A 26,149-nucleotide genomic window follows, 5' to 3' on the forward strand; every position below is an offset into this window, starting at 1 on the left:
AAGAACTGTTGGATCTAATAACGAAAACCATACACGATTATAAATCGATTCCTAATAAAGAAATTATGACTGATGACTCAACCCCGTAAAACATATGGCTAGAAAAATTTCTAATCATGATGAAGGAGAACAAAATGAAATGATTATGAGGTATCTAGAAAAAGTAAAGAAAAAGATTCTTCTAAATGTAAGTCATTACGCAAAATCAGATTCATCAATGCGTAGTGAAACAAGTGAAGATATGCACGAAGCTCAACCATATGAAGAAGACGCGCCAGTAGATGCACTGAAGAAAGCCAAAGATTTTTTGGCAAAATTAAAGGACAAGATGTAAAGTGAAGTGTAAAGCTTATCCGCGTAGGTAGTAGGCCCGTGCTACTGTAGCAACACTGTTCACCAACAGTAGATACACTGTTACCAGGACCCAAATAGGGGCCCAGTATCCTGTACAAAGAATGCTTTTTTTTTCTTATAAATAAGTTTGTTTTTCTTTAATTGAGGGTAGGTTTCAGAAATCCTCTCTTCCGTTTTGCACTCTCTCTCTCTTGTAAACTTTTCTTTCTAAGTTTTGTAAACTTGCCAGATTTTGGCCGAAATAATAAAGTGTGCGGTTTGGTAACAACAAGATACTTTCTTTTCTCCTTCTTCCGGTCTTTTACTTTTATAAATTCTTCGATCTAAGCGGCGACTATATCCGGCTAAAAAATTATATCTATGCCGGATAACTAACTTCTCTCTTATATATACCATGAAAGTTCATAGGCTCTGATACCAACGAAACAGGATCACTGATCTGACGGTAGTCCGCCCAGTCATAGATCAAGCAAGTCAATATCCTTAGAGGTAGTCCATCTACATAAGAATCGAAATACACAAGAATTTTAATATCGTTTCTCAGACTGCATGGTTTAATTATTTTACCCAAGCAAAGGGCCTGTCAAGAAGCTAATACATATTTTTATTGAGCCCATGTATCTGATAGTTCTAACCGGGTATCAGACGCCCTACTTATCAAACTCTTTTCCGGGCTAAAAACCACGGCTCATCAGACGGAGTCATAAAGACAAAGCCAATAAAAGTAGTACTAGATCCGATTGTACCTCAATCTCAGAACCAAGTCGAAAAGCCATACTAAAATTCTTCTATGTTTAAATAAAGCTTAGATCCGTTCATGGTCTATATAAGAGAGAAGTTAGTTATCCGGCATAGATATAAGTTTTTATTTTTCTGCAGATATAACTGTTGATAAAGTATGTAATGAAGCAGCGCGATTTCTAGTTGGACCATAACAAGGTTCTATCGGAGAAATATGTTGAATAGCCAGTCTTCTATCAGAAGCAAAAGAATGTCTACTATAAGGAACACTTTTTTCATCAAACTGTATACAAATTTTTCCATTGGAATTTTGACTAATATGAGAATATTCAGAATTGGTGATAGCATCTGTCAGTTGTTCAGGGGTAAAACAGAATCTAGAGTCCAAGTTGTAGGAAATTAATTTTTCCCCATTTTATAGGTCTTCTAGTAGTGACCTTAGATCTGGCGAAATTAGTTTCTACACAAAATAGTTTGATCAGATGTATCGTATAACTTACATCTAGGATTCAAGGTAGCAAGTAATTTATAATAGATTCTATACGACAAGCAAATTAATTCAGATCCAGGTGCATAGTTATAACCATGCGTTTTAACATTCAAAGTTAAAGCATCTAAGATATTAGAATCAGTCAAAGATAACTGCAAATTGGGCTGAGCATTAAAATAAACTGGACCATAGGCCACCGTAGATTCTATCGAACCCATCAAAGACTGTCGAAAATTAAGGCTACCGTAGATTCTATCGAACCAATCAAAGATTGTCAAAAATTTAAATTTCTCGCATCTCATAGAGCAGCTAAGAAAGTCTCAGGTAACCCTTTAAGAGTTAAAGGTTTAAAAGCAATTTGAACCATGCCAATATGCAAAAACTTATATTGAGATCTATATAAATCAATATCTCGCTTATTTAATAAATGAATAGTTTGTTCAGACGAGTTTAACGCCAAAGATTGCTCAGTTGTTTTAATCAACTGTTTATTTGAGATTTTATCAAACCAACCGTAATCATAAATAGTTTTTATATTCACTTTCGGAATAGTCCATTTGTTTAACAAATCAAGGTTTTGCGGTATATCTACCTCTTCTAACCGAGTACTTTTAATATCTTCTTGATCCATAAAAGAGTTATATTTTTTTGTTTTAATTTATTTATCTTATCTATTTATGTTTTGAATATTTAAAGTTTATATAATTTTTTTTATATAAAGTACGATAATTATTAATTTAAAATATTTAAATTTTAAAAGATATAATAAAATTCGATTGATTCTCAAAATTTTATGGGTGTCACATAAATTATGACAAAAGAAATAATATATTATATTATTTAAAATGACATAAAACACACTATAAATCACAATAATTAACAACTTGAAATATTTGAAAAATATACAAAAATAAAAATAAAAATCGGTTGTTTGCACCAGGTAAATTGTGACATAGAGAGTAATATATATTATCTTTTAAAATTATGTAAAAATTACTATAAATCACAATAATTAATATCTTCAAATATTTTTAAAAGTCTATATTTTTAAAAAATGATTCTCCAAATTCTAATCATGTCACATCAATTAAAACTAAAAAAATAACATATATTAAGTCCGTATTAACACAAGTCTTCATCTCGAATATACATGATAAAGAGTGTTATCACTTATCTCATCATTATGGTGTAAAGTTTATTTATTTTGTCCACACGTACGTGATCAACTTGCAAACAAGCTAGCCACAGCTCCTTGGACTATAAGATTCATATCATAGTCTAATAAATAAACATCATCTTATTCATAGTTGTTTGGTAAATCTGCTGGTTTTTTCAGTTTGCCAAAAGATATATGCTTCGAAAACCAACAATTACTATATACTAGTATATTTTAGTATATCTTCAATTCATATGACGTACTAAAGGACAATCATCCAAATTAAACCATGCATGAATCTAGCTGGTTCAGTCAGAGGCGGTTGTGGCCTTTTTGGTATTAAATTCATTTGAGCTCAATAGATGTATAAATATATAATTTTTTTAAATAAAATTAAATATATAACATAATAAAATTTAATAAAAAGAATATTAAATATAAATTCACAAAATTTTAATCCTAAATTTATCTGTGAACTCGGATCTATAGCCAGCATTTGCAAATGGCAAGGACTTCAAATATTCTTTCGTGAGCATATAGTAACATTTACGCATGTAACGTAAATCAAATTCTCTTAAATTAGTTAAAGATGAGTCTGATTTTCTGTTTACATTAAAATAATATTACTTATAATATTCAAGCCTATTTTATTTTTTAAATTAGACTAATATTACTTTTTACATTACCTTGATATTTTAATGATCACTAGAAGAAATCGTTCACACTTCACAGTTAGAGAAACTAGTTTATACCTACAAAATACAGTAGAGTTATTATTTGTTATAACAAGTTTAATTACAAAGATAATATAAAAATTAATGACACTATATACAAGTTAATTAAATCATTCTTATTTTTCCCCCCCTTTTTCTATTCTACGTAGAAAACGAGTACGTATTTTAATTTCTTTTAGGGGCGTGTGGGTTATACAGAGGCCCTGGTCGTTTTTCAAAACACTATGGACAGCCAAATTAAGCTCCATCAGCTTTTATTTACTAATATAAATATAGATTCGTGTATATATATATATATATATATATATATATGATATAAAAGAGCTTAGGGGCATTTGCTAATTAGGTGAGGAAGGGGAAATGAAAATAGTACACAACATTTAGCAATATCACCCCGATGTGGTGCAGTAAATGAGGTTGATCTTTCATTAATCAGAGGTCTCAGGTTCGAACTCTGGATATGAAAAGATCCTTAATAAAGAGTGTTTTCCTCTGAATGGGTCCTTTACAGCGTGAATCTGGAATAATCAGACTCCAATACGGATACCAAACACCAAACGGGGATGAAAAAATATTTAGCAACATCACATTGATCACTTTGGAAACTCCAAAGAATGAATGAAAACAGGTTTTTCAGGTAATATATCTGCTGATTTGACTTTCCTTTGACTTATATATTACAATGTGTGTGTTGATACCTCTCCGCCAAATATTCCCTTGCTAAATAGTTCTTTTATAGCTAACAAGATTTTGGCTAATCCCTCGTTAAATAAGGTTAGTAACAATTTTTTTTATTGTTTAGCGATTGAAATTGTTACTCGCTAATTTATATATTTTTTGGTGAATTAATGTTAATTTAATTTATTAAGATTTTCTTTTTTTAATTTAATTTTTGCATTGAAGCCTAATTAAATTCAAATTCACATATTGGAGGATTCATTTATGAAACTCTCGAATGTATTTATTAAAATTGGTAAGAATATGTTAAATTTTGACATGAAAAACAACTCTTAGATTTTGAGTTTTCAAGTCTAATCACCCTTGATCCATTCTTTTATTTGTTACATATCATGTATATTATACATAAACTCGTAAGTGAAGAATTTAGGAAAACGAGGATTAAAATATTTAATTTTGATTATGATATTCGATATAGACCCACACACATGCAAAGTTAATGTAGTAAGAGCCGTTTGGTAGAATGTATACAAATAGTATTGAATAAGATGTACTAGTTGTAACGTTGATATTAGTATATACTGCATGTTGAATTAATTGTCTTGAGATTTTCTTTAATTTCCAATTTGATTTGATGTATTAAAGATAATTATATCTTTAACCATACTTATTCATGTATTAATAACCATTATAATGCTAATATCATGATTTACTATATCTTAATTATACTAATAAAGTATATACCTTATATGAAAATACTACTAATTGAATAATTAAATAATATCATAATTAATACGTAGAATCAAATTTCTAATACATCCTGTCGGCCTCTCCATAGATGTGAAGTTCATGCATGGTTACTCAATATTCTTTCTGAAATAGTTTCCATTTCAATTAAAAACTTAATGTTAGAGAAGTAACACATATCTTCCTCCCTAGCAAAAACAAATAAATAGAGGCATTATCCTCTTATAGAAGATTAACTGATATAGTGAATTATAATGTACGAGGTGAGCGAGTTGGACTAAATTTGAACATGTTAAAATGAGCTAAATTAATAATTTTGATTGGACTTTAATAAACTAAAAGTCCGTATAATCCAATATTTAATTTTAAAATATTTGTTGAGTATCTAATAAATTTATTATGATTTTATATAATACATCAAATTTTAAAAAAAAAAATTAAAAAATTTAAACAATTTTTTTGTGAGTCATTTTAAGCTAAATAAATAAAATAAATAGATTATTAATCTGTCCAAATCAAATCATAATTTTATAAGCTGATTTTATCGTCCTTCTCTTTTCGTATATTTATTGATTTATTAAAAAAAAAATTATGTATACGTGTGTCAAAAGTAATTGCAACTGAAATAGAATCTTCGAAAATAGAAACGCAGGAAGAGTACTTTTTCTAACATGAAAAAAGAAATAAAAGTTCCACAGCTGTAAAAGTGTAAGCCGTTCGATAGAGACACGTGTCATACTTCTGTACCAAAGTAAGAAAGTTCAATTTAGACCCGCGTAGCAGGGAATCAACCCACCCGTTCTTTCATTTTAGAAGCTTCTCCTTCAATTTTCATCTCAGAATCAGAAAAACTAGAAAATAAGAAATGCCAATGAAGAAGATCAGAGACGTAACCGCTAATTTTTCGAACCAATTTTCACTTCCCTTCGTAAGTATTTTTTTTTCCTCGAATCAGTTGAAATTTGTCCCTATTTTTGTGTAATTATAGTACTAATTAGACTGAAAGTCATGTAAATCTGCAATTTTATTTGTTTGCTATTCATATATCCCGAGATTATATGCAAATCATACACAAAATCGCTGTTTGTAATTGGAATGGACAAATTCAACTGCAAATTCAAGCTTATAGAAGTTTAATTAGTAAGTTGATGATATGATTGGTGAGCATATGCATAAACAATGTTAAATTTCTGAACTATATTGTTAATTGCTGAAGAAATTAGAAATTAGATCAATGAAGAAGCTAACTACTTAATTAACTCACTTAATAAATGATTAGTTCTCTTCTGAATAAGTCAATAGCTTTCTAAAGTTATTCGTAATGCTCTAGGCAAAATCGCTAACACAATATTTGTGATTATAGTTTTCTCTATACCTTTCTGAATGGATAAACGAAAAAATCATTTCTAAATCAAATTTCAACTTCAAGGAGAAACATGATGTTCTTATCAATATATTGGCTTGGATTTATGATTCTCTAATATGTAAGATTGAAGAAAATATTGATGTCTCTTGTTTTAGCAGTTTATCTTATTTTCTGAGGAGATCAGCTTTCATTCTATGAACAACATTGTAAATTAGCAGCTTGAATTAGGACCAATGACAATGACTTAACCATTTTATACAATTTGGTGGATAATGAATTAATTTGAAGTAAAACCAAAAGCAAATAAGATGAAGAAACTGCAGGCAATTAGAGTAGCATTAACAACAGTTCTGAATTTTCGATATTGCAAAGGAGTTAAATCATTATGATGTGAAATAGAGTCAGTTATCAATTTGATTAACAAAGGTGATGACTGCATCATTTATTCCACTAACTGCTGTAAGAAATATATGTAAAAAGAAGCAATTCAGTGTAAGAAAATATAGATAATTTGTCACGATGATTAATTAATTTGAAGGAGTTCTGAAATGATAACTGGATAGTGCTGGACCTCTGAAATTTCGCTGAGATCACCGTGATGAAAAGTTTTCTGTAGTGTTAGACTCATCATATTGACATGCCAGGCTTATGAAAATTGAGATTCCGTTATGTCTTATCTGGGGAAAAAAGAAATAAGGAAAAAGATTATAATACTAAAGTTGTTGTTATGCTGGTTAATTTGTGGGCTACTGTACAGAACAGATATTGTTGGAAGCTGATTGTATCTGTATATACTTTACAATGGTAAATCACCCTAGTGTCTTTGCAGGTCTAATTAGTTTAAGATCTTAATGAATTCTCCTTATCAATTTACTGTCAACAAAAAAATAAACACGTGTACTAGAGATGAATGTGGTATGGTTTACATTAGGATTAAGCAGGAATACCTTTTAAACAACTTGAATGCTTTAATGTGATGAGTGTATTGTAACATCTATGTGCTGAAGTCTGGTGTTAGCCAACTGAGGTCAAGCATTGGCTGAATGAAGATCCTGATGGTTCATTTTATGATGTTGACAAATCATGCTTCCATAAATCCGTCAAAATGAAAATCGTACTTAAAAATAAATGAACTGATAAACTTTGTTCCAAAATTTATTTGTCACAGTGAGATCTTGTATATGAAGAATGAAGAGACCCTCACGATTGATATTAGAGTGTGTCATAAGAAAAACAGCTACTAGTTATATGCCTGTGTATTTAAACAGTACGAACACAGAGGTTGTGCAGCATTGAATTTGAGTGTAAAGAAGAGATTTCTTGTATGCTTTGCTCTGCTCTGCTCTGCTGTCTCATTTACCATAATCTTCATGAGTTTATTTTTAATTTGTCTATGTACTTTGCTTCCACAATATCTTCTCCAGAAATGAAGTCTAGAAAATCACTGAAGCTTCCTTCTTTATAGGACAAGATATGTTGTTCATTGACAAGCTCTGATGCAGGTCTAACTTTTTTACCTAAAGCTAGACTATGAAGGCTGGCAATCGAAATGCGCTTTTTTTCTGAGTTAACTGTTGCTCGATGCAGAACACTTTTGTATCTGCCATTGCTCAATACTTCCATTTGATCTCCCAATTGAACAATGAGAGCTCCTTCAATGAGTGGAACTGAATGCCACTTTTCATCTCGATCCATGATTTGCAAGCCCAGATGGTTTTGAAGAATGATTGTTAGCATACCATAATCTGTATGTGGTGGCAATCCTAGTGTAAGATCTGGCTCAGGACATGCTGGATAGCAATTAACTGCCATGACCTGGGAACCTTCTGCAATGTCTTCATGTAAGTAATTACTGTTTAGTCCTAAGCTCTCAAATATCACCTCCATGAGTTCTTCTTGCAACTTTTGTGCTGCCACTGTGTAGTTTCCCATTTTCTTCCTGCATGAAGAATTTCTTTAGGATCTTGAAGAAATTATATCGTTCTTGAACAGTAAGAAGTTGAATCTACAAGACAACTTTTCTGCTAAAAATATTCAGTAAAGAAAATGAAAGACTTACTTGTAAGCTGTGGGATTTGATGGCCAAAAGTCGAGCCAAGTTGAGGTTGGATTAGCATAGTGCTTGAGGAAGTCTCTCCAAAAGTATACTTTGTCTTTGACATGATTTAGACTGGTACCATATCTTACGGGGTCATGAACATTTGAAGACAAGAGATGCCTTTTCTCTTCAGTTGGTAAATTGAAGAATTCGCTCGCAGCATCTATAGCATCTTTCATGACTGACATTGGGATTCCATGGTTAACTACCTGCAGAATCATTTATTGCATGCATGGTGTTATTTTACGCTCAGCTGAATTTGTGAAGAACGTCATATTTTTCTTCCTATTAGACATGTTGAGAATATAATTAAATAATAAAAGCGTGCTCTCTCTAATAGCTTAAGCTTTTAGATGAGATGGTCACACACTTCAACATGGTATCAGAGCAGGCAGAGGTCCTGAGATCGAATCTCACCGCCAACCCAAATCAAAAAAGAATTTCCACGTGCTTGGCCCATGAAAAAAAATCAGGCCCGCACGTGTGGGGGCGTGTTGAGAATATAATTAAATAATAAAAGTGTGCTCTCTCTAATAGCTTAAGCTTTTAGATGAGATGGTCACACACTTCAACAAGACAACCTAAGTAGCTGAAATCTTGGACATTGACTTGTTTAAGTGAATCTGAAAATAAAGGTTAATGAGAAGACAAAGGAGATGAGACCTAGAACCTTAATGCACCATGTGTGACATTAAGTTCTTTCTATATGTTGATGATCTGACGACATCTTTTTCCTTATTTGGATCCTATCGCAAGGAACAAAGTAAACGAATAGGGTAACACTTTCTTATCTAGTATGCAGTTGCAGGTGACATGGACACGACACGACAGTGCATGACAAGTAGTACCTGGAAGAAACCAAATTTCTTGCAAGCCAGGTGTACTTCCTGGATTATCTGAGGCCGAACAAGAGGGTGTTGCAGATAGGATAGATCCACAATTGGCAAGCATGTGTTATACTCGGCTCCATTGGGCCGTAGGGATGGTGGAAGGATATAACGCTTGGGAACACAGGTTAGTTCCTCTTTAGTAAGTGTCATGGCGCTAGTAAATGAACCATTTGGTGAAGCTGAGCTCCCTATCATTTTTCCCACCATATTGTGTTATTCTTCCTTTATGTTCCATATGGCTTTTAATTACTCCCTATTTATAAGGAGGAAAATATGAAGATATGGTTGGAGTTTTAATTATTTATCCAGGTATATGTGTAATGTAATGAATATATATACGTATAATGCTATGGTACTATGACTATAACCAATGAAGAATATTGTATATAGTCATACATGAATAGCCAAAGAGTGAATCATTTTAGGCTTGGTAATTGTCGGATTTGGCTCCCCTCCATTACCCTTTCCCTCCATTTCGTTAAGTACACATCTGGATGAAAGAGATGTGTACTATTTAATTGTTAAAGGTCAAGATTATATTGCATTAACTAGTATCATAACCATAGTTAAGTGAATAAGTTTTGGAAAAAATTCTCTCCAATTTTTTTTAAGAATAATTAATTCTTCTCAATTTTTCGTATCCATATATTTATGTCATTAATTTTATTTTATATTTTTATAATTAAATATTAAAATTATGGAACATGAACTTAACAACGTTTAATTTGTTTAGCCTAACGGTAGTCTTACAAAATATTTTACCTTTAAATTGATATTTTCTTTTATTTTATTTTTTAAAAAGATTTTTTTTTTTATACTTTCACATTTGTAATTCTAATGCAATTTTTACTTCCCATTTTTATTATATGATTTCTATCATCAATGATAATTCTTCCTTTTATTTTTTAAATTTCTCAACCTAATATTTCAAGAATAAATTTGCTAGCATAGGAACCGATTAAATAATGTACAATATTAATATTTGAATATAGAAATAAAAAATGAAATTAAACTGTTCTAAGATTTGTAGGAATATTTTTCTTACCAAAGTTAAGAAATTATTTGTTCAAAACTTATTCCTTAACTACGGTTATGATACTAGTTAATGCAACATAATTTTGACCTTTAGTAATTAAATAATACACATGTCTCTCATTTAGATGTGTACTTGACGAAATGGAAGGAAAGAGTAATGGAGGGGCTCAATCCGTAATTGTCGGTCTTGATAGTTGAATCTGATAGTGTAACTGTGTTCAGATTCAAGTGGGTGTGGTCCACGCGCCATGAGAGAGAATGATGATCTAATATTATACGTGCGTACGTATTGGAACATTAATTTTTCCCTTTGGATCATCTCCAACCCGCCTCTATTTTACTCTCCATTCTCTATATCTGGAGAGTAAAATAGAGAATGGACACTCCAACTCACCTCCATATCTTTCTCTATTCTTCATATTTAGAGAGGTGAATAGTAGTTCTCCAAATTTGGAGAACTTGGAGAACTACTATTCACACTTTCTATTTTACTTTTTGAATATTTTATTATTATTTCTTTTATTTTCTAATTAACATATTATTTTACATATAATGTTATTAATTAAATATCTAATATTCATAATTCTTTTTAAATGTAATATAATATTTAAAAATATATATTATTTAATATATACTACTTTCATCCTGAATTAATAATATTTTATTTTTTCTAATTATTGTCAACAATATAATATAATTTTATTATTAATTTTCACTATAAAAAATACACAAAACTAAAATGATAAGATGAAAATTTTAATTTAAAAATACAATACATAATATGATAGTTTAAATACAAGATAACAATACAATACGTAACATAATAATTTGAATACAAGATAAAATACAACACATGACATAATAATTAATTCGCGATGAAACAAGAATCATTCCGAAAAGATGTTGAACGTGCATTCGGAGTTTTGCAATTATTGCAGGACCGTCATGTTTTTGGAGAAAGGAAGTGCTACATGATATAATGACTACATGTATTATACTGCACAACATGATAATTGAGGATGAACATGATCTTAATGCACCAATTTAAGATGTCGTAGAGGCTCCAACTCCAACGACAAAAATGGTGGTAGATGAAAATCTCTGATTTGAACAATTTTTAGGTAGACATAAAAAAAATGAAGGACAAAAATGCTCATTTTGAACTTTGATATGCATTAATAGAGCATTTATGGGAGCAACGTAATAATTTCGAAAATTGAGTGTTTATGTAATTGTATATCACTTTTATCCATTAATTTGTATATTATATAATATTTTCTTGAAATTTATGTTATTTAAAAATTTAGAACAAAATATAATTTTATATTAAATAAAAAACTTGAAAAATAAAATTTTATATCACATGAAAAATATATAAAGTAATTATTGGGAAAAAGAAATAAATGATTTATATTATGAAATAAGAATGAAATAGAAATAATAATATAATATTGAGGAGAGAGAAAAAGATTCTTTTTTAGAGAGTAAAATAGAGAATTGGGTTGGAGTTGGTTGTTTAAAAAAATAGAGAACTCTATATTTGGAGAGTAAAATAGAGTGTAGGGTTGGAGAACTCTATCCGGGAAGTAATTCAACTCGTTGCCTATTTGTTCAGTGCTACTCTCTAGGTATTGTTTGTTTGATTTTAATTTGACACGAAGTTTTAAAAAAATAATTTTAAAAAATATTCTTGTAGTGTTAAATTAAAGATATATAAAATGTATCAAAATATCTTTTTATCTCGTAGGTAAATTAGAATTAAAGAATTGTTAAAAAAAAAAGGAGATAGATTGTTTTTGAAATGAAGTAAAAAAGAAAGTAAGACAATTAAATTGAAAATGAGAGTTGCATTTAAGGTGAGGCTACCTTTGTCAAAATTTTACATTAGGAGTAATCATTTTCAGCATTAAAAATACTATTATGGCAAACTTGAAGTGAGTCTTATTCGAATACAATTATACAAAAAATGAGTTTAGATCAAGCGGATGCTATTGAAAAAAAAATGTTTGGGATGAAATTGGTTGTTCTAACTTCAAACAAGCATATCTGAAACTTAAACATACATGTTTGAATTTTGACCTTAACAAGCAATTATGAGTGAGCAGTATATTTGGACATTGCTATTTAAGGTGTGTTAGAAAAGTACAATTTTGATATTTAAATTATAAATAGTAAGTAATTTGTTATAATCGTAATATTAAGTTGTGATAAGCCACTGTTTTGAATGCAATTTGGGTCTGACTTTAATGCAAATCGCTAAGGCTGAGCGTTGGAAAGAATGATGAGTTCTCAAGGTTTCAGCCCTTTCAAACACGCGCATTTGTGGCTGAAAGTTTAGAACTGCACAAATACAATTAACCAAAATTTACCAGAAACGAATGCTAATGAGAGAGAGATTTAATGAAGGAGAATGTATTTATTTGTGTGTTTTATCTCTCACGAAGAAGACATCCAAATATATAAACATAGGAAATTGACTGTTATGGTGAAGAAATTATAAACAACACATTAGTTTGTGAACATAATGGTTGAATAATTCTCATTATTCATTAAGGCCTTAAGTTACAATTTTGCATTACCAATTTCAGAGAATAAATGTGATACAGTTAACTTTTGTATTCATAATTACATAATCAATTTCAGAGAATGATTGTATTGACTTTTTTACTTTACATTCTCAATTTTTGTAATAAAAAGTGCCACCAAGGCGCAAATTACCTTTTCATTTTTTATTCATAATCAGCACAGGCTAACACATCCTTCTGCCCCCACCTTATTGTTAAAAGCTTTGCTTAGTATTTGTTAATTGAAATTTCATGGAATAATAATAAATATAATTAAATAGAAATGTAGAACAAGTAGAAAATTTCTCTGAGCCAACAAATTACTTGTAATATTCTTTATGAATTGTAACCTGCTTTATTATTGTAAAGATTTTGGGTTGCTTTTTCAGAATATTAATTTTTGTAATAGTGGCAATGTAAATTACAGAATTCTCGCAAACTCAAATACTGGTTTGGTTCGCGAATTTCAAATTTGAAATGACCTAATGACAATTTGAAAAAGTCTGCGAGTTTCTAATTAAAATTGTGCGCAAAAATATCAGAAAATAGAAAATAAATAACGGAAGTAGAACATAAATTTGATTTGAAAAATATAAAAATCAATCAGATCATTTGATCAAATCCAAATTTGAAGAGGTATTGGATGAAAAAACTAATGCACTGTATTCTTTTTCTACCGGCAATCACGCGCTCAAGTTCACGTGTGAGCACGCACTGCCATGTCATCTATGCATGGATGTTCAATATGCATATTTTGAGCATACATTAAGCATTTACTAATATAATACATTGTAAGCTTAATATAAGTGTTAAATTATATGTAAAATCCTATCAAACTTAGTTTATATATTTGGGGATAGAAATGAATGAGGAGTTCAACTTTAAACTTTGTGAAAACTTTCGAGTTATTCATAACTAACTCAAGCTCTCAAAAAGAGAGGTAGAGTGTATAAGAATAATGCTAAATAGAGTGTATTAGTAATATTTGTATTAAAAATACATGTATTAGGTATGCTTGCATTAGTTATACATAGATTATTTTTATGCATTGTTTGGCTTGATGTATTAAAAAGTAGCATGCATTGCATAAAAAATTAAATTTACAAAGATACCCTCCACTATTATGATAGAAAAGATGTAAAAAAGGTTTTGAGGGACAATTGGATCTTTAATTGAATTAATGCATGCATTAAAACCATTGCATTGCTAATACCTAGAAATCCATGGCATTAGCAACACCTTAATACACAATATAGGTTATACATAGGTTGGAAAAGAGTACCAAACAAGGTACTAGTAATACACAAGGCTAATGCATGCATTATTTTTTCTAATACACTCTATCAAACGACCCCTAAGCGAAGTAAAACGCATTAAGAACAAAAATGGTGAAGTGTCGGAAGAAAATGTACACATTAGACAAAGATAACAAACATTTCTATATGTTCTTGGAGAAAGGGACATGAATGTCGAGTTAGGAAAGTTAGCGCATTCCAAGTGGCGTAAAGATTTTCGGTATTGTAGGTGCATAAAATCTGTAAAGATTAAGAGGGTTGTACAAAAGATGAGGAGAGGAACAATGAGTCGTCAAATAAAATTTGATAAACTTTTGAAAGAACACATGCGAGAAAAATATGAAATGGATGACTGAGTTGTTTAATGTCATTTTTAAGACAACTAAAATGATAAAAGAATTGAGGTAGAGTACAATTGCGTTGTAGTACAATTGTACGAACGAGAGTGATATTTAGAAATGCAATAATAATAAGGATATCAATTAGATTCTTAGTCATTCTATGAAAGTTTGGGAGAGTGTGGTCAAAATAAGGACGAGGAGGAATATGTCTATCTCCAAGAATCAATTTGAATTCATGACGAGGTAATTTTAACTATAAAAGTTATATTAGTTTATACAAATTTTGTAAGAGCAGTATAGATATAGCTGGATGAGAAACTTACACATTGTATCTATCGACCCAGAAAAGACATATGGTATAGTCCCTAGGAGGTCCACTAGAGATATTTGGAGTCTGAAGATGTATTTGTGACTTTCATTAGTGCAATTAAAAATACGTACGATAGAATCAAAACTCAATTTAGAATAGTGGGAGTTGACTTAGATCGTACACTTCCCGATCATAATGGATTTGCAATAGAGATTAGTCCTTAATTAACCTATTTTTATTTCTATATTTTTATTTCACCCTTAGTGATGGACGAATTAACATGACGTATGCAAGGAGAGGTGTCATGGTGTATATTATTTGCAAATGACATAATATTAATTGACGAGATGCGTGATGGAGTGTTAATGACAATATGGATTTTCCAAGTTTGAACCAAAAGTGTGTCTAATCGTGTTCAGGTGCTCAATCAAAATAAGTCAATTATAATTCAAATGTCTACATAAAATTTAATTGTTAACAAATTTAAAAGATCGTCAATGTATTAAGCCTTATATTAACACTAGTTATGAAAAAGTCGTGTTGTGTACGAGTCCAATATTTGTTCACGAATTTATTTTTTAAGTGATGATAATTAAACAATTTTAAATCATCTCATTAAATGGTAGGGAATTTTAGAGATTATGGTAAAATAAGATGTGTATTTAGGTAATTTTTCCTAAAATGTATAATTTACATAAACCCCATAGTGTTAAGAGATATAAAATGAATACATGATAAATATTACTAATTTTGATAAATTTTAAGTGGTATTGGTTAAATGATTTTAAAATTTTGCTCTAAAATAAATTGTTTTTATATATATATCATTCTTTTTTCTTCCAAATCTAATGTGAAAGAAATTCATTGGGATGTCCATAGTTAAAATATTTTTCTTCATCGATCGTTAAACTTTTATTCAAAGTAGTTAAAAAATTTACACAAATATTGGCAACATTCAAAGTGATGAAGTTATAACTAAAAATATATGAATTTAAAGCTAAGAATATAACTAAAATGGGTCTCATAATTCGTAAAATTTATACATTAATTAATTTTTAAAATATATTTTTTAACTCTCCCCATGAGCTCCCACCTTTTTGCTCCGTTGGTGACTTGAACTCACAATTTAAGGTTGGAAGTGAGGGTGTTTATCATCCGAGCAACTCCTTCTTGTCTATACTAATTAAATTAAAATATAACCAAAAACAATTTTTTAAAACTTTTTTCGAAAATATCCTTGTATACATCGATGGAGAACGTGCCTAGCTACTTAACCATCAACTCTCTTATATAATAGAAAAAAATTAAATGAATGTATATATCTAAAGTGAGCAAGTTGCAAAGAAACAACCTCTTTGACAGAAAAGGCAAGTCTAAATGTAAGTATATATCTGTTTCGTCATTAAATCCAGAAATCCCATAAACCGCAATATGCAGTTGTTTTGTAAATCTATCGTCTGCTGGTTTTGATTTTATTATAAAAACAATTCTGAAGAAAGAATAATACAATGCTACGTACCCCTTATATTAATAGGAGTATTGTATATTAACAAATATATGACGCATGCACTAAAGGACATAAAAATATCATGCAAAACCATGCATGCATGAATCTGGTTTTACAAAAATTTCAACTCAATATTCGTAAGCACACAAATATGTTTTTTTTTTCCTTTTATTTTTGTTTTACTAGTTTTCATGTAGTAATTAGTACTTCATTCATCTATATATTTCAACTAACGCTTCTTATTACTTATATTTTTTGTTTGTTTTAAAAAATATTTTTTCTATGCAGGTTTTTAATCTTAATCCATTCTTATTTTATATTTAAATACATTTTCTTATAAAAATGACATGACAAATTTAATACCACAAGATTAGTTAAGATGTATTTTTGATAGTTTAACCAAGACGATAAAATACAAAAAAATATTTTTATATTCTTAAACTCTGTAATAAGTCAAAAAGGTCCGACGATCCCTCCCAATCTCCCCGGCCACTTGTATGTTTGTGACTTTGTTTTCTTTTGGTGGGGTAGGCCTCTATTTTTAATTCCACTAATTTGAGAGTGTATAGATCGAGCTATATATATAAATTCTTTGTGATGGGAACCAAAATATTTGTGTATAAACAAGTTTTGAGAAAAAAACAGTGAGGAAGAAGGAAAATAGAGTAGTCATGATATGATCCAACAATTGATAAATTCTGCAAAGGATGCATGCATTGGTTCTTCTAGTACTAGCTAGCTAGCTAGTATTAAGCATGGTACGTTAAATGTGCATGGGAATATATATAATTGACATCTTTTTGGTATTATAAACAAAACATGCATGCATTTGCAACATAATTTCTATAATTCCATTTCTAGCATAGTACGTTTTATTATTTAATTTATTCCCTCATAGATATTAGTAGTATATATGTGGATGCTTTCAAATAATATATATCGATGTTGTTCTTTCACGTTTTAAACAATATATCATTGAACTTGAAGTTTTCTGAAACAAATCAAACATTTTGAGTTTGGAGATAAATTATTTTAATTCTTAAAGTACGTACTTAGCTAGTTTTCGATATTATGTGTTTCCTCTCTTTCGAACCTCTTTGATAATATTATCCATAATAAAGGACAATTATTATACATGTTTATTTTATTTCATTTACATTTAGATGATCTGTTTTCCAAATTAGTTTGTAATTTTAAGCATTACTTTCTTTCTATTTTTCTTTGATTATGTTAAGTAGAAGTTAGAACAGAGTTTACTGTGGATTCTTAAAGTAATTTAATTCTCAAAAATTAAGTAGAAGTTTTTATCAATCAAATCATTTGATCAAAGTAGAAGTCGAGCGTACCACAACACAAAATTTGTCTTAATTTCTTCTCAACTTTTTAGGAGCTAGCAGTACTTCTCTATACATGCAAGTATAATAATGACTTTTCTCTCTTTAATCAATCAATGAGACACAATTTCTTTGTTAAAGAAGTCATTTCGATGAAGTAAACATATTTTTATTTGTTGGTAGGTGATTTTGAGATGTTTTGTCTTATTAGTATAGGAACATACTTTGTTTTAAAAAGAATTATGTGAGGAAAATTATATCTTGAAGTATCTATTTTGGGTCTTTTCTATTTGATCAAGGAATAAATTAAAATTTGTTTTGTTTTTCTTTATATATTAAAAAAAAACTTTTAAATAACTCAAGAGTGACGAAATATTAAATATAATTAATATCTGGGAATTAAAGACACTTGATTAGCCAATGGGAGGATTGGAAAGGATTATATCACTTGAAAGAAATATAGAATATTAATTCCTCCTTAAATAGGAAAATAATTCTATACTATGAATATTTATTTTAAATTCAGTTACATATGTTCATTTAAAAAAAGAACTGTTAACATAAATAAATTAAACAATTGTGCTATTTTTCTTTGATTCTTAGTGTCTTCTATATGTTAAAATTTATACTTAATTAGCTGATAAATATAGTGAATCACATTGTATACTGTGTATAAAATCTACGATATGTGAACTTGAGTAGCTCTATATGTGTATGTATTTAAGAAATTCCTGTGTATTTGGAAGTTAGTGGTATACATTTTGTTCAAAGAAGGGGTTTATTAGCGGATTGAGTTTGACGAGAGGGAGTTGCTTGGATGGTAAGCACCCCTCACTTCCAACCCGAAGGTTGCGAGTTTGAGTCACCAAGGGAGCAAAAGGGATGGGAGCTCCTAAGGAGGGAAAAAAAATTATTAGCGGATTGAGCATCGATAATCGAATTCTTGTCTTGTACTCTTGCCGATTTAAACAAGTTTATCTTGACTGTAAAATTTTCATATATTTTGAATTGTCAATTATTGTGACTTATAGTACTTTTTAAATAATTTATAAATATATAAATTTCATTTCAAAAAATATGATTTCATACACAAATTCCCGTGAAACTTAAACTATTTGACTCTCAAAAATCGAAAAATGTAACACAAATTGGGGCAGAGGGAGTATTATTGATATGTATTTCGTATTTAAATGTTGATTTGAACTTATAACAAATTTAACGTTCTTATTTGTTGGACAGATTTGAGCAAGGATGACAAGTGGCTAGCTATCTTTTCTAATAACACGTGGAATTTGGCATTTAAGGTGAAGTTTGAAGGAAAAATTACTTGAATGGATACCTTTTAGTAAATAATTACTGATTTAATGATATTTTATTTATTTATTTATTTTTATTTATAGCAAAATATAACAATACTATGATAAATCTGCAATATGTATTAAAAGTGTATTAAGTATGCAATATATATGCATTGTAACTGTTTTAAAATATATTATGCTTGTTTGGTAAGAAATTGACACATTGTATTATAAGTGTATTAAAATGTGTGATAAATGTATTATCCATCAATAAGACTTGTATTATATGTTTTTTATAAATTATTTTCTGTAATATGTATTAAAACTGTATTGTAAATGTATTAAAAATGATCAAGTGAAAAAAATATTATTTTTATAAATGATAAATATTTTCTTAATATAATATATTTATGTAAGTTTCCAAAAATTGGAAGCATGAGAATCATCTATTTTAAGTAACTTATTTGACATCTAGGTTAATGAATGTTTGATTTCATAAATTTATCCGTATAGAATATTTATATATAAATAAAATGCTATGCGTTTGTACATATATCCTTCTATCACTTAGTTATGAATAATTAATGCATAATTTTATTATATCAAATCACTTAATCTAAGTATTTGGATTCGGCTCTCCTCCATTATCTCTTTTATTTATTTCGTTAAGTGCACGTCTAGATTAGAGACATGTGTCATATTTAAAGTTTAAAGGTCAAGATTATATTATATTAACAAATATCATAACCATAGTTAAGTCAACTAAGTTTAGAAAACTACTCTCCAAATTTGGTAAGAATTACAATATATTCCATATAAAATTTGATATTTATTAATATCATTAATTTAATATTATATTTTTAATTTACATTTAAATATTAAAATTGTAGAACATGAAATATTTATATTTAATGTGATAAATAATAATCTTCAAAAACATTTGCATTTAAAACAATGTTATCTTCTATTTCACAAAAAACAAGAAGATAAAAGAATATTTCTTAAAAAAAACATATATTTTTTCCACTTCAAACACAATAGCCACATTTTCTCCTTGGAATAATTTTTGTATTTCACGTTTAATTCTAAAAACCGTTCATCTTTTTATTTTAATTTTAATTTCGTCTTTTATTTTATGGTTTTTTTCCACACTGATAATTCTTAACCTTTTTGTTTTGTTTCTCAACATAGTATATATAATATTTCAAGAGCAAAGTTTACTGTTACATAAATTGTTTAGTTGATTCTCACCTTAAATATCATATAATTTAATATTTAAATACAAAAATATAATATGAAATTAATGATATTAATAAATATCAACTTTTGTATAGAATATATTGTAATTTTTATCAAATTTGAAGAGTAGATTTCTAAAATTAGTTGACATCTACATTAATGAATGTTTGATTTCATAAATTTATCGAATATTTATATTTATATATAAATAAAATGCTATGCATTTGTACATATATCCTTCTATCACTTAGTTATGAATAATTAATGCATAATTTTATTATATCAAATCACTTAATCTATGTATTTACTATTTACCCCTTGTAATCTTCTTCTTATTTTTCGTTTCCCTCTCCTTTATATATTAATGTCAAATCTTACTTTCTTCGATTTCATATTATTTGACATGGGTTGATTTGATATACTCTTTAAGTAAACTTTAATTATAGATATATTTTACTAAATTGATCTCAATAATAATATTTTGAAATTTTGAAATTTGATTATTTTTACTATTTTATATAATTATTTAATATTAGGAGTAATATAAAAAAATATATTATAGTTCACTAAAATGAATAAATCTATTTTTGATATACTCTAATGTCAAGTAAAGTGAGATGGAGGGACCAATAAGAGTTGTGGTGAAGTGGTAAATACCCCTTCATTGTTAATCAAGATGTCTCGGGTTCAAACCCCTTGATTATGGAGTCGCCTTTGTTAGAGAATCAAAGCACTTTATTCTCAATGTGGAATTTCCCGGCTCGAATCCAGATTTAATCGGGATAACATGGGACTGGGGTGGAAAAAAAAAGTGAGACGGAGGGAGTAAAAAAGGGCTCAACTGTGAGCCGTCAGATATAGATAGACTCGTGGCTAACTAAAGAATCGAATTGAAAACGAATACGGGTAAAACCGGCGGAGCAGGAAATTAATCCGTTTGAAAGCCAAGCCCCCTTCCAATGAAAATTGAAAACCAGAAACTTCAATGGAGAAGAAGCAAAGCAGTAGGGGCAGAGAAGATCAGAGACGTAAAAGAAAATGCAGAGTTTAATTTTCTGAATCAATTTTTCACTTTCCTTCGTAAGTGTTTTTGCCTCGAATATGTTGATTTTTTCCTCCAATTTTTGTGTGCAAATAAAGTCTTTATTAGATATAGTGAGAATCATGTAAAACTACAATTTATTTGATGATATTCATATATTTTGCGCAAGTTTTGACCATCATGAGAGGAATCGAGTAACTTCAAGTCGCTGATTTTGGTTTAGTAACTAAATTATGTAATAGTTACTGAATAAGTTGGGATGATTTTGTGTAATAGTCGTTAAATACTTAGCATTGCGCCATAAGCTGAATTTCTAAAAATATGGCTTCAATTGCTGAAGGAATTAGAAATAAGTTGGGATAATTTTGTTTAATAGTCTTTAAATGAATGCTACTACTAATTCTGATTCTGATGATGCATGGAGATAATTAACATAGTAAGTCTCCCAAGTTATCTGATTAACAGAGGTGACAGATTGCACTTTGCAGCCATTTAGTGCAATAAGAAATCAATTCTATGTAAAATAACCAACTTAATTATAGAAATTGAGATGCATTTGCCTTCCTTGGTTTGCGATAACTAGGAATATCAATAGGGAGGCTCGGGGCAGGACAGGACAGGGCATTGTAGGGTTAGATGAACTACATGCCTCACTAGTTAAACTATCAGTTGGTAAGTTACAAAAAGTTGTACGTCGACAAAAGGTGATGCCTAGTCTATCTGCTTCAACCATTGATTCAGCAAAAAGAGGTGGGCTATCAAAAAGTGTCATAGCAGTCAATGTTTTGTTTGCTCCATATTTAGCTACACTATCTGCTGCCTTGTGCTGCTCCCTGTATATGTGAGTGACGACTGGATCATGTAACTGTCGGAGTACGGACCTGCAGTCAGACAAAATATTAGCATATTTTGCCTTGGATGATGAGAGCAAGGTGATCACCTCTTGTGCGTCAATTTCCACTTGAAGTGGATGTAGATTCATATGCATATAAGCATAGTCTGGACCCTTTAGTTCAGCTTCAGTGATTGTAGTATTGGGAATATGCATACAATAGCCTAGTATCCAATGACCATCAGAGTTCCTGAAAACCCCTCCTATGCTGCTGTCTCCATTACCCGAACTAATGCGTCACTACTGTATTAAGTATGAGCGAGAGAGATATACTTTTTGTCTTTTTGGTCTTCCAAATACTCCTCCCGTTCACTTTTACTTCTCCACTTTGGATTTACACGCCAAACCCCTTAAGAAACAATTATTTATATGAGTATCTTACTATAATACCCTTATTAATTGATGTTTAGTATTAGGTCTTGAAAAATGATTCGGCAAATAAGTAATTAATGCTAAGGGTAAAACATAGAAAAAAATAATTATCTTTTCTTGATATGTTAAAAGTAAAATTTATTCTTAGGAATAGTGGACAAGTAAAAGTGAACGGAGGGAGTATAAAATGATACAACACAAACTTAGTTTCTATGTTGTTTTGGCTTTTGCGAGTGCTTACTTTTGGAATTAGTAGCAGGGAAAATTTACAATATTTTTATTTCAATATTTTTGTAATTGAAATAATTTGATTTCAAGTAATAGTAAAACAGTTGTCCCATATTGATCTTATTTAAATAAAAAAGAAGTTATTGATATTCCTTTAGTATGAAATCTTATTTTAAACGTTGCCAGCACCCAACAATTGATATTTCATTAGTACGTTGACAACAACAATCCCATTGTCGACACTGAAATAAGGTTGAGAAATTTTCAATTTGCATCTGAAACCCCTTGCCCTACCACTTTCCCTGCCTTCATTATAATTTTTCGAAAATATATTTTGTCCCGCCCTGCCCTGTCCCGCACAACACTCCCTGCCCCACCCCGAATATGCCCTGCCCTATTGCCATCCCTAGCGATAATAACAAGATTGTTTGGAGAAGGTTTGAAATGAGTAAATAGTATTGGAGGTAAAACAGTTTGGGTGTCTGAACATTAGCGAGATCAAACGTGAGCATTACCAGGGTCATGGAACTTGAGTTTTGAAGCCATGCTTCCCTGTTAGCTTACAAAGGAAACTTCTGACACAGAAAACCTAAAAGAACACACACAAAATAATGATACTAATATTAATGTCAGAGCAGTTGTTATACTGGCTATTCCTGTGTTATATGTGCAGAATGTATTGTTGGAAGGTGATTTTGGCTGTATATGGTTGTGGCTGTAAATCAATATAATGTTCTTTGCTGGTCTAATTAGTTTAAGGTCATAACTAATTCTTGTGTCTATTTACCATTAAAAATTTACCTTGTGTGAGAGAACATCTTCCCAATAGGTGCGTCTACCAGTGATGAATGTGGCTCGAGTTCTAAACTTGTAGTATGACCAACATTTGGCTTAAATTGGACTTGATGTGGTGAATGTTAGAACTTCTTTCCAGTTGCTGGCTTCTATCTGCCAAGTTGTGATGTTAGCTAAGTGAGATAAATCATCGGATCCTGAAGATGCATTTTTATTTTGTTGGTGGTGCAACAAAATAAGTGGCCTTGAGGGAAACCTTGGTTAAGATGAAATGGCTGGTAAGTTTGTTCAATTTTTTTTTTTTACAGCAAGGCCTCCTAGTATGAAGGAAGAGCTCTTATTTTTTTCTCAACAAAATAAAATAAAAAGCAAAAATAAAAAAATCTCACCAGCAAAATTCGAACAAAGTACATAGAAAATCTGGCTACTGTAAAACACGGATCATACAAAATGGAGTTTGAAGAGTGTAAAAATGAGAATTCCAGTATTGCCTGCTCTGTTGTCCATGTACTATAATCATCATGTATTTATTTTTAATGTGTCTATGTACTTTGCTTCCACAATATCTTCTCCCGAAATGAAGTCAAGGAAATCACTGAAGCCTCCTTCTTTGTAGGACAAGATATTTTGTTCGTTAACAAGAGCTGATGCAGGTCTAACTTTTTTACCTAAAGTTAGACTATGAAGGCTGACAATTGAAATGCGCTTTTTTTCTGAGTTAACTGTTGCTCGGTGGACAACACTTTTGTATATCCCATTGGTCAGTACTTCCATGTGATCTCCCAGCAGAACAGTGAGAGCTCCCTCAATGAGTGGAACTGAATGCCACTTTTCATCTTGGCCCATGATTTGCAAGCCCTGGTGATTTTGTAGAATGATGGATATCATACCATAATCTGTGTGTGGTGGCAATCCTAGTGTAAGATCTGGCTCAGGACATGCTGGATAGCAATTAACTGCCATGACCTGGGAGCCTTCCGCAATGTCTTCATGTAAGTAATTAGTGTTTAGTCCTAAGCTCTCAAATATCACTTCCATGAGTCCTTCTTGCAACTTTTGTGCTGCCATAGTGTAGTTTACCATTTTCTTCCTGCATGAATAACTTCTTTAGGATCTTGAAGAAATTATATCTTTCTTGGACAGTAAGAATATGCATCTATAAAACAAACATATGTGCTAAACACATTCAACAACGACAATGAAAGACTTACTTGTAACATTTGGGATTTGATGGCCACAAGTCAATCCAAGTTGAGGTTGGATTAGCATAGTGCTTGAGGAAGTCTCTCCAAAAGTGTACTTTGTCTTTGACATGGTTTAGACTGGTACCATATCTTACGGGGTCACAAACATTCGAAGTCAAAAGATGCCTTTTATCTTGAGTTGGTAAATCAAAGAATTCACTCGCAGCATGTATGGCGTTGTCCATGACTGACAATGGGATACCATGGTTAACTACCTGCAAAGTCATTTATTGCATGCATGTTGTTATTTTACGTTCAGGGTGAATCTGTGAAGATTGTCTTATTTCTCTTCCTGTTAGACAACCTAAGTATCTCAAAATCTAGGATGTCTGTTTTAACAGATCAACTGAAAATAAAAAGGAAGAGTTGAGACAAAGGGATATGAAGCTTAGAACTCTAATGCACCATGTAGTACTTTCTATATGCCGATCTGACGACATCTTTTTCGTTACTTGGTGCATGCATATTCTTCTTATTTGGATCCCTATCTCTAGGAACTTTATGTATACTGAAGAAATAAATAAATAGCTTATTCTAGCTAGTGCGTGATTGCAGGTATCATGGACACTTCACGACAAGTAGTACCTGGAAGAAACCAAATTTCTTGCAAGCCAGGTGTACATCCTGGATTATCTGAGACCGAAGAAGAGGGTGTTGCCGATTGGATAGATCCACAATTGGCAAGCATGTGTTACACAGGGTTCCATCGGGGCGTAGGGATGGTGGAAGGACGTAACGCTTGGGAACATAGGTTAGTCCCTCTTCAATAAGTGTCATGGCACTAGTAAATGAACCATTTGCTGAAGCTGAGCTCTCTCTCATTCTTCCTACCATATTGTGTTATGTTTATGACTTTTTAACTCCCTATTTATAAGCAGGAAAATATGAAGATATGGTTGGAGCTTTAAATTATTTATCGAGTTATACATGTTAATGTAATGAATATACGTAAAATGTGATGGTACCATGACTATTATAATCAATGGAGAAATATAGAATATATAGTCATTTTACATGAAGTGCCAAAGAGTGAAACTTTTTAGGGCTTGGTAATTGGCGATTCTAATAGTTGAATCCGATAGAGTAACCGTGTTCAGATTCACGCCATGACAAAGACGGCAATTTTTTATTTTGTTGTTTATTTTAAACATTTGCTTCTTCGAATTTTTTTTCCTTCCTTATCTTTCTTTTTCACGAACCAAATTTGATTGACCGTATATATCTTTTTCGACTTCGAATTTCTTTTGTGTGTGGATAACTTTTATAAATAAATAGAGCATATTACTGTTTAGGTTTCACACTAGTTTTGTATTCTATATCGAATAAAAAAATTTAGGCCGACATTTGTTTATCTTTTTCTAGTTATTAAATAGTTTTGTATTCTATATCGAATAAAAAA

At 30.3% G+C, this 26,149-nt stretch overlaps 2 protein-coding genes and 1 long non-coding RNA gene across 3 annotated transcripts; 1 reads left to right on the plus strand and 2 right to left on the minus strand.

The window, feature by feature from the left end:
- The first annotated feature begins 5,733 nt into the window (after window positions 1-5,733).
- Window positions 5,734-7,938, plus strand: LOC107060756 (uncharacterized). Its single transcript, XR_001473506.1, has 3 exons — window positions 5,734-5,828; window positions 7,691-7,768; window positions 7,854-7,938. It is a non-coding gene; the product is annotated as an uncharacterized lncRNA (long non-coding RNA).
- On the minus strand, window positions 5,835-9,793 carry LOC102602715 (putative inactive flavonol synthase 2). The gene is made up of 3 exons (XM_015309022.1): window positions 9,213-9,793; window positions 8,326-8,573; window positions 5,835-8,205 (listed from the first exon to the last, which is right to left on the minus strand). Exons 1-3 carry the CDS (start codon window positions 9,459-9,461, stop codon window positions 7,635-7,637), a joined length of 1,068 nt encoding a protein of 355 aa, XP_015164508.1. The 5' UTR covers window positions 9,462-9,793; the 3' UTR covers window positions 5,835-7,634.
- A 12,809-nt stretch (window positions 9,794-22,602) lies between these two features.
- LOC102603048 (putative inactive flavonol synthase 2) lies at window positions 22,603-25,584 on the minus strand. Its single transcript, XM_006347913.2, has 3 exons — window positions 25,336-25,584; window positions 24,718-24,965; window positions 22,603-24,596 (listed from the first exon to the last, which is right to left on the minus strand). Exons 1-3 carry the CDS (start codon window positions 25,582-25,584, stop codon window positions 24,026-24,028), a joined length of 1,068 nt encoding a protein of 355 aa, XP_006347975.1. The 3' UTR covers window positions 22,603-24,025.
- Window positions 25,585-26,149: the final 565 nt, after the last annotated feature.

The sequence above is a fragment of the Solanum tuberosum genome, unplaced genomic scaffold (genome assembly GCF_000226075.1).
Source record: "Solanum tuberosum cultivar DM 1-3 516 R44 unplaced genomic scaffold, SolTub_3.0 scf00095, whole genome shotgun sequence".
In the NCBI taxonomy this organism is placed as follows: domain Eukaryota; kingdom Viridiplantae; phylum Streptophyta; class Magnoliopsida; order Solanales; family Solanaceae; genus Solanum; species Solanum tuberosum.

Excerpts from the sequence above, each read along its gene's own strand:
- LOC102602715 (XM_015309022.1), bottom strand. The coding sequence starts at position 9,461 with ATGGTGGGAAAAATGATAGGGAGCTCAGCTTCACCAAATGGTTCATTT. Across the intron at positions 8,574-9,212 it reads AGAAATTTGGTTTCTTCCAG|GTAGTTAACCATGGAATCCC; the intron begins GTACTACTTGTC and ends ATGATTCTGCAG. Across the intron at positions 8,206-8,325 it reads TCAAATCCCACAGCTTACAA|GAAGAAAATGGGAAACTACA; the intron begins GTAAGTCTTTCA and ends TTCTTCATGCAG.
- LOC102603048 (XM_006347913.2), bottom strand. The coding sequence starts at position 25,584 with ATGGTAGGAAGAATGAGAGAGAGCTCAGCTTCAGCAAATGGTTCATTT. Across the intron at positions 24,966-25,335 it reads AGAAATTTGGTTTCTTCCAG|GTAGTTAACCATGGTATCCC; the intron begins GTACTACTTGTC and ends ATGACTTTGCAG. Across the intron at positions 24,597-24,717 it reads TCAAATCCCAAATGTTACAA|GAAGAAAATGGTAAACTACA; the intron begins GTAAGTCTTTCA and ends TTATTCATGCAG.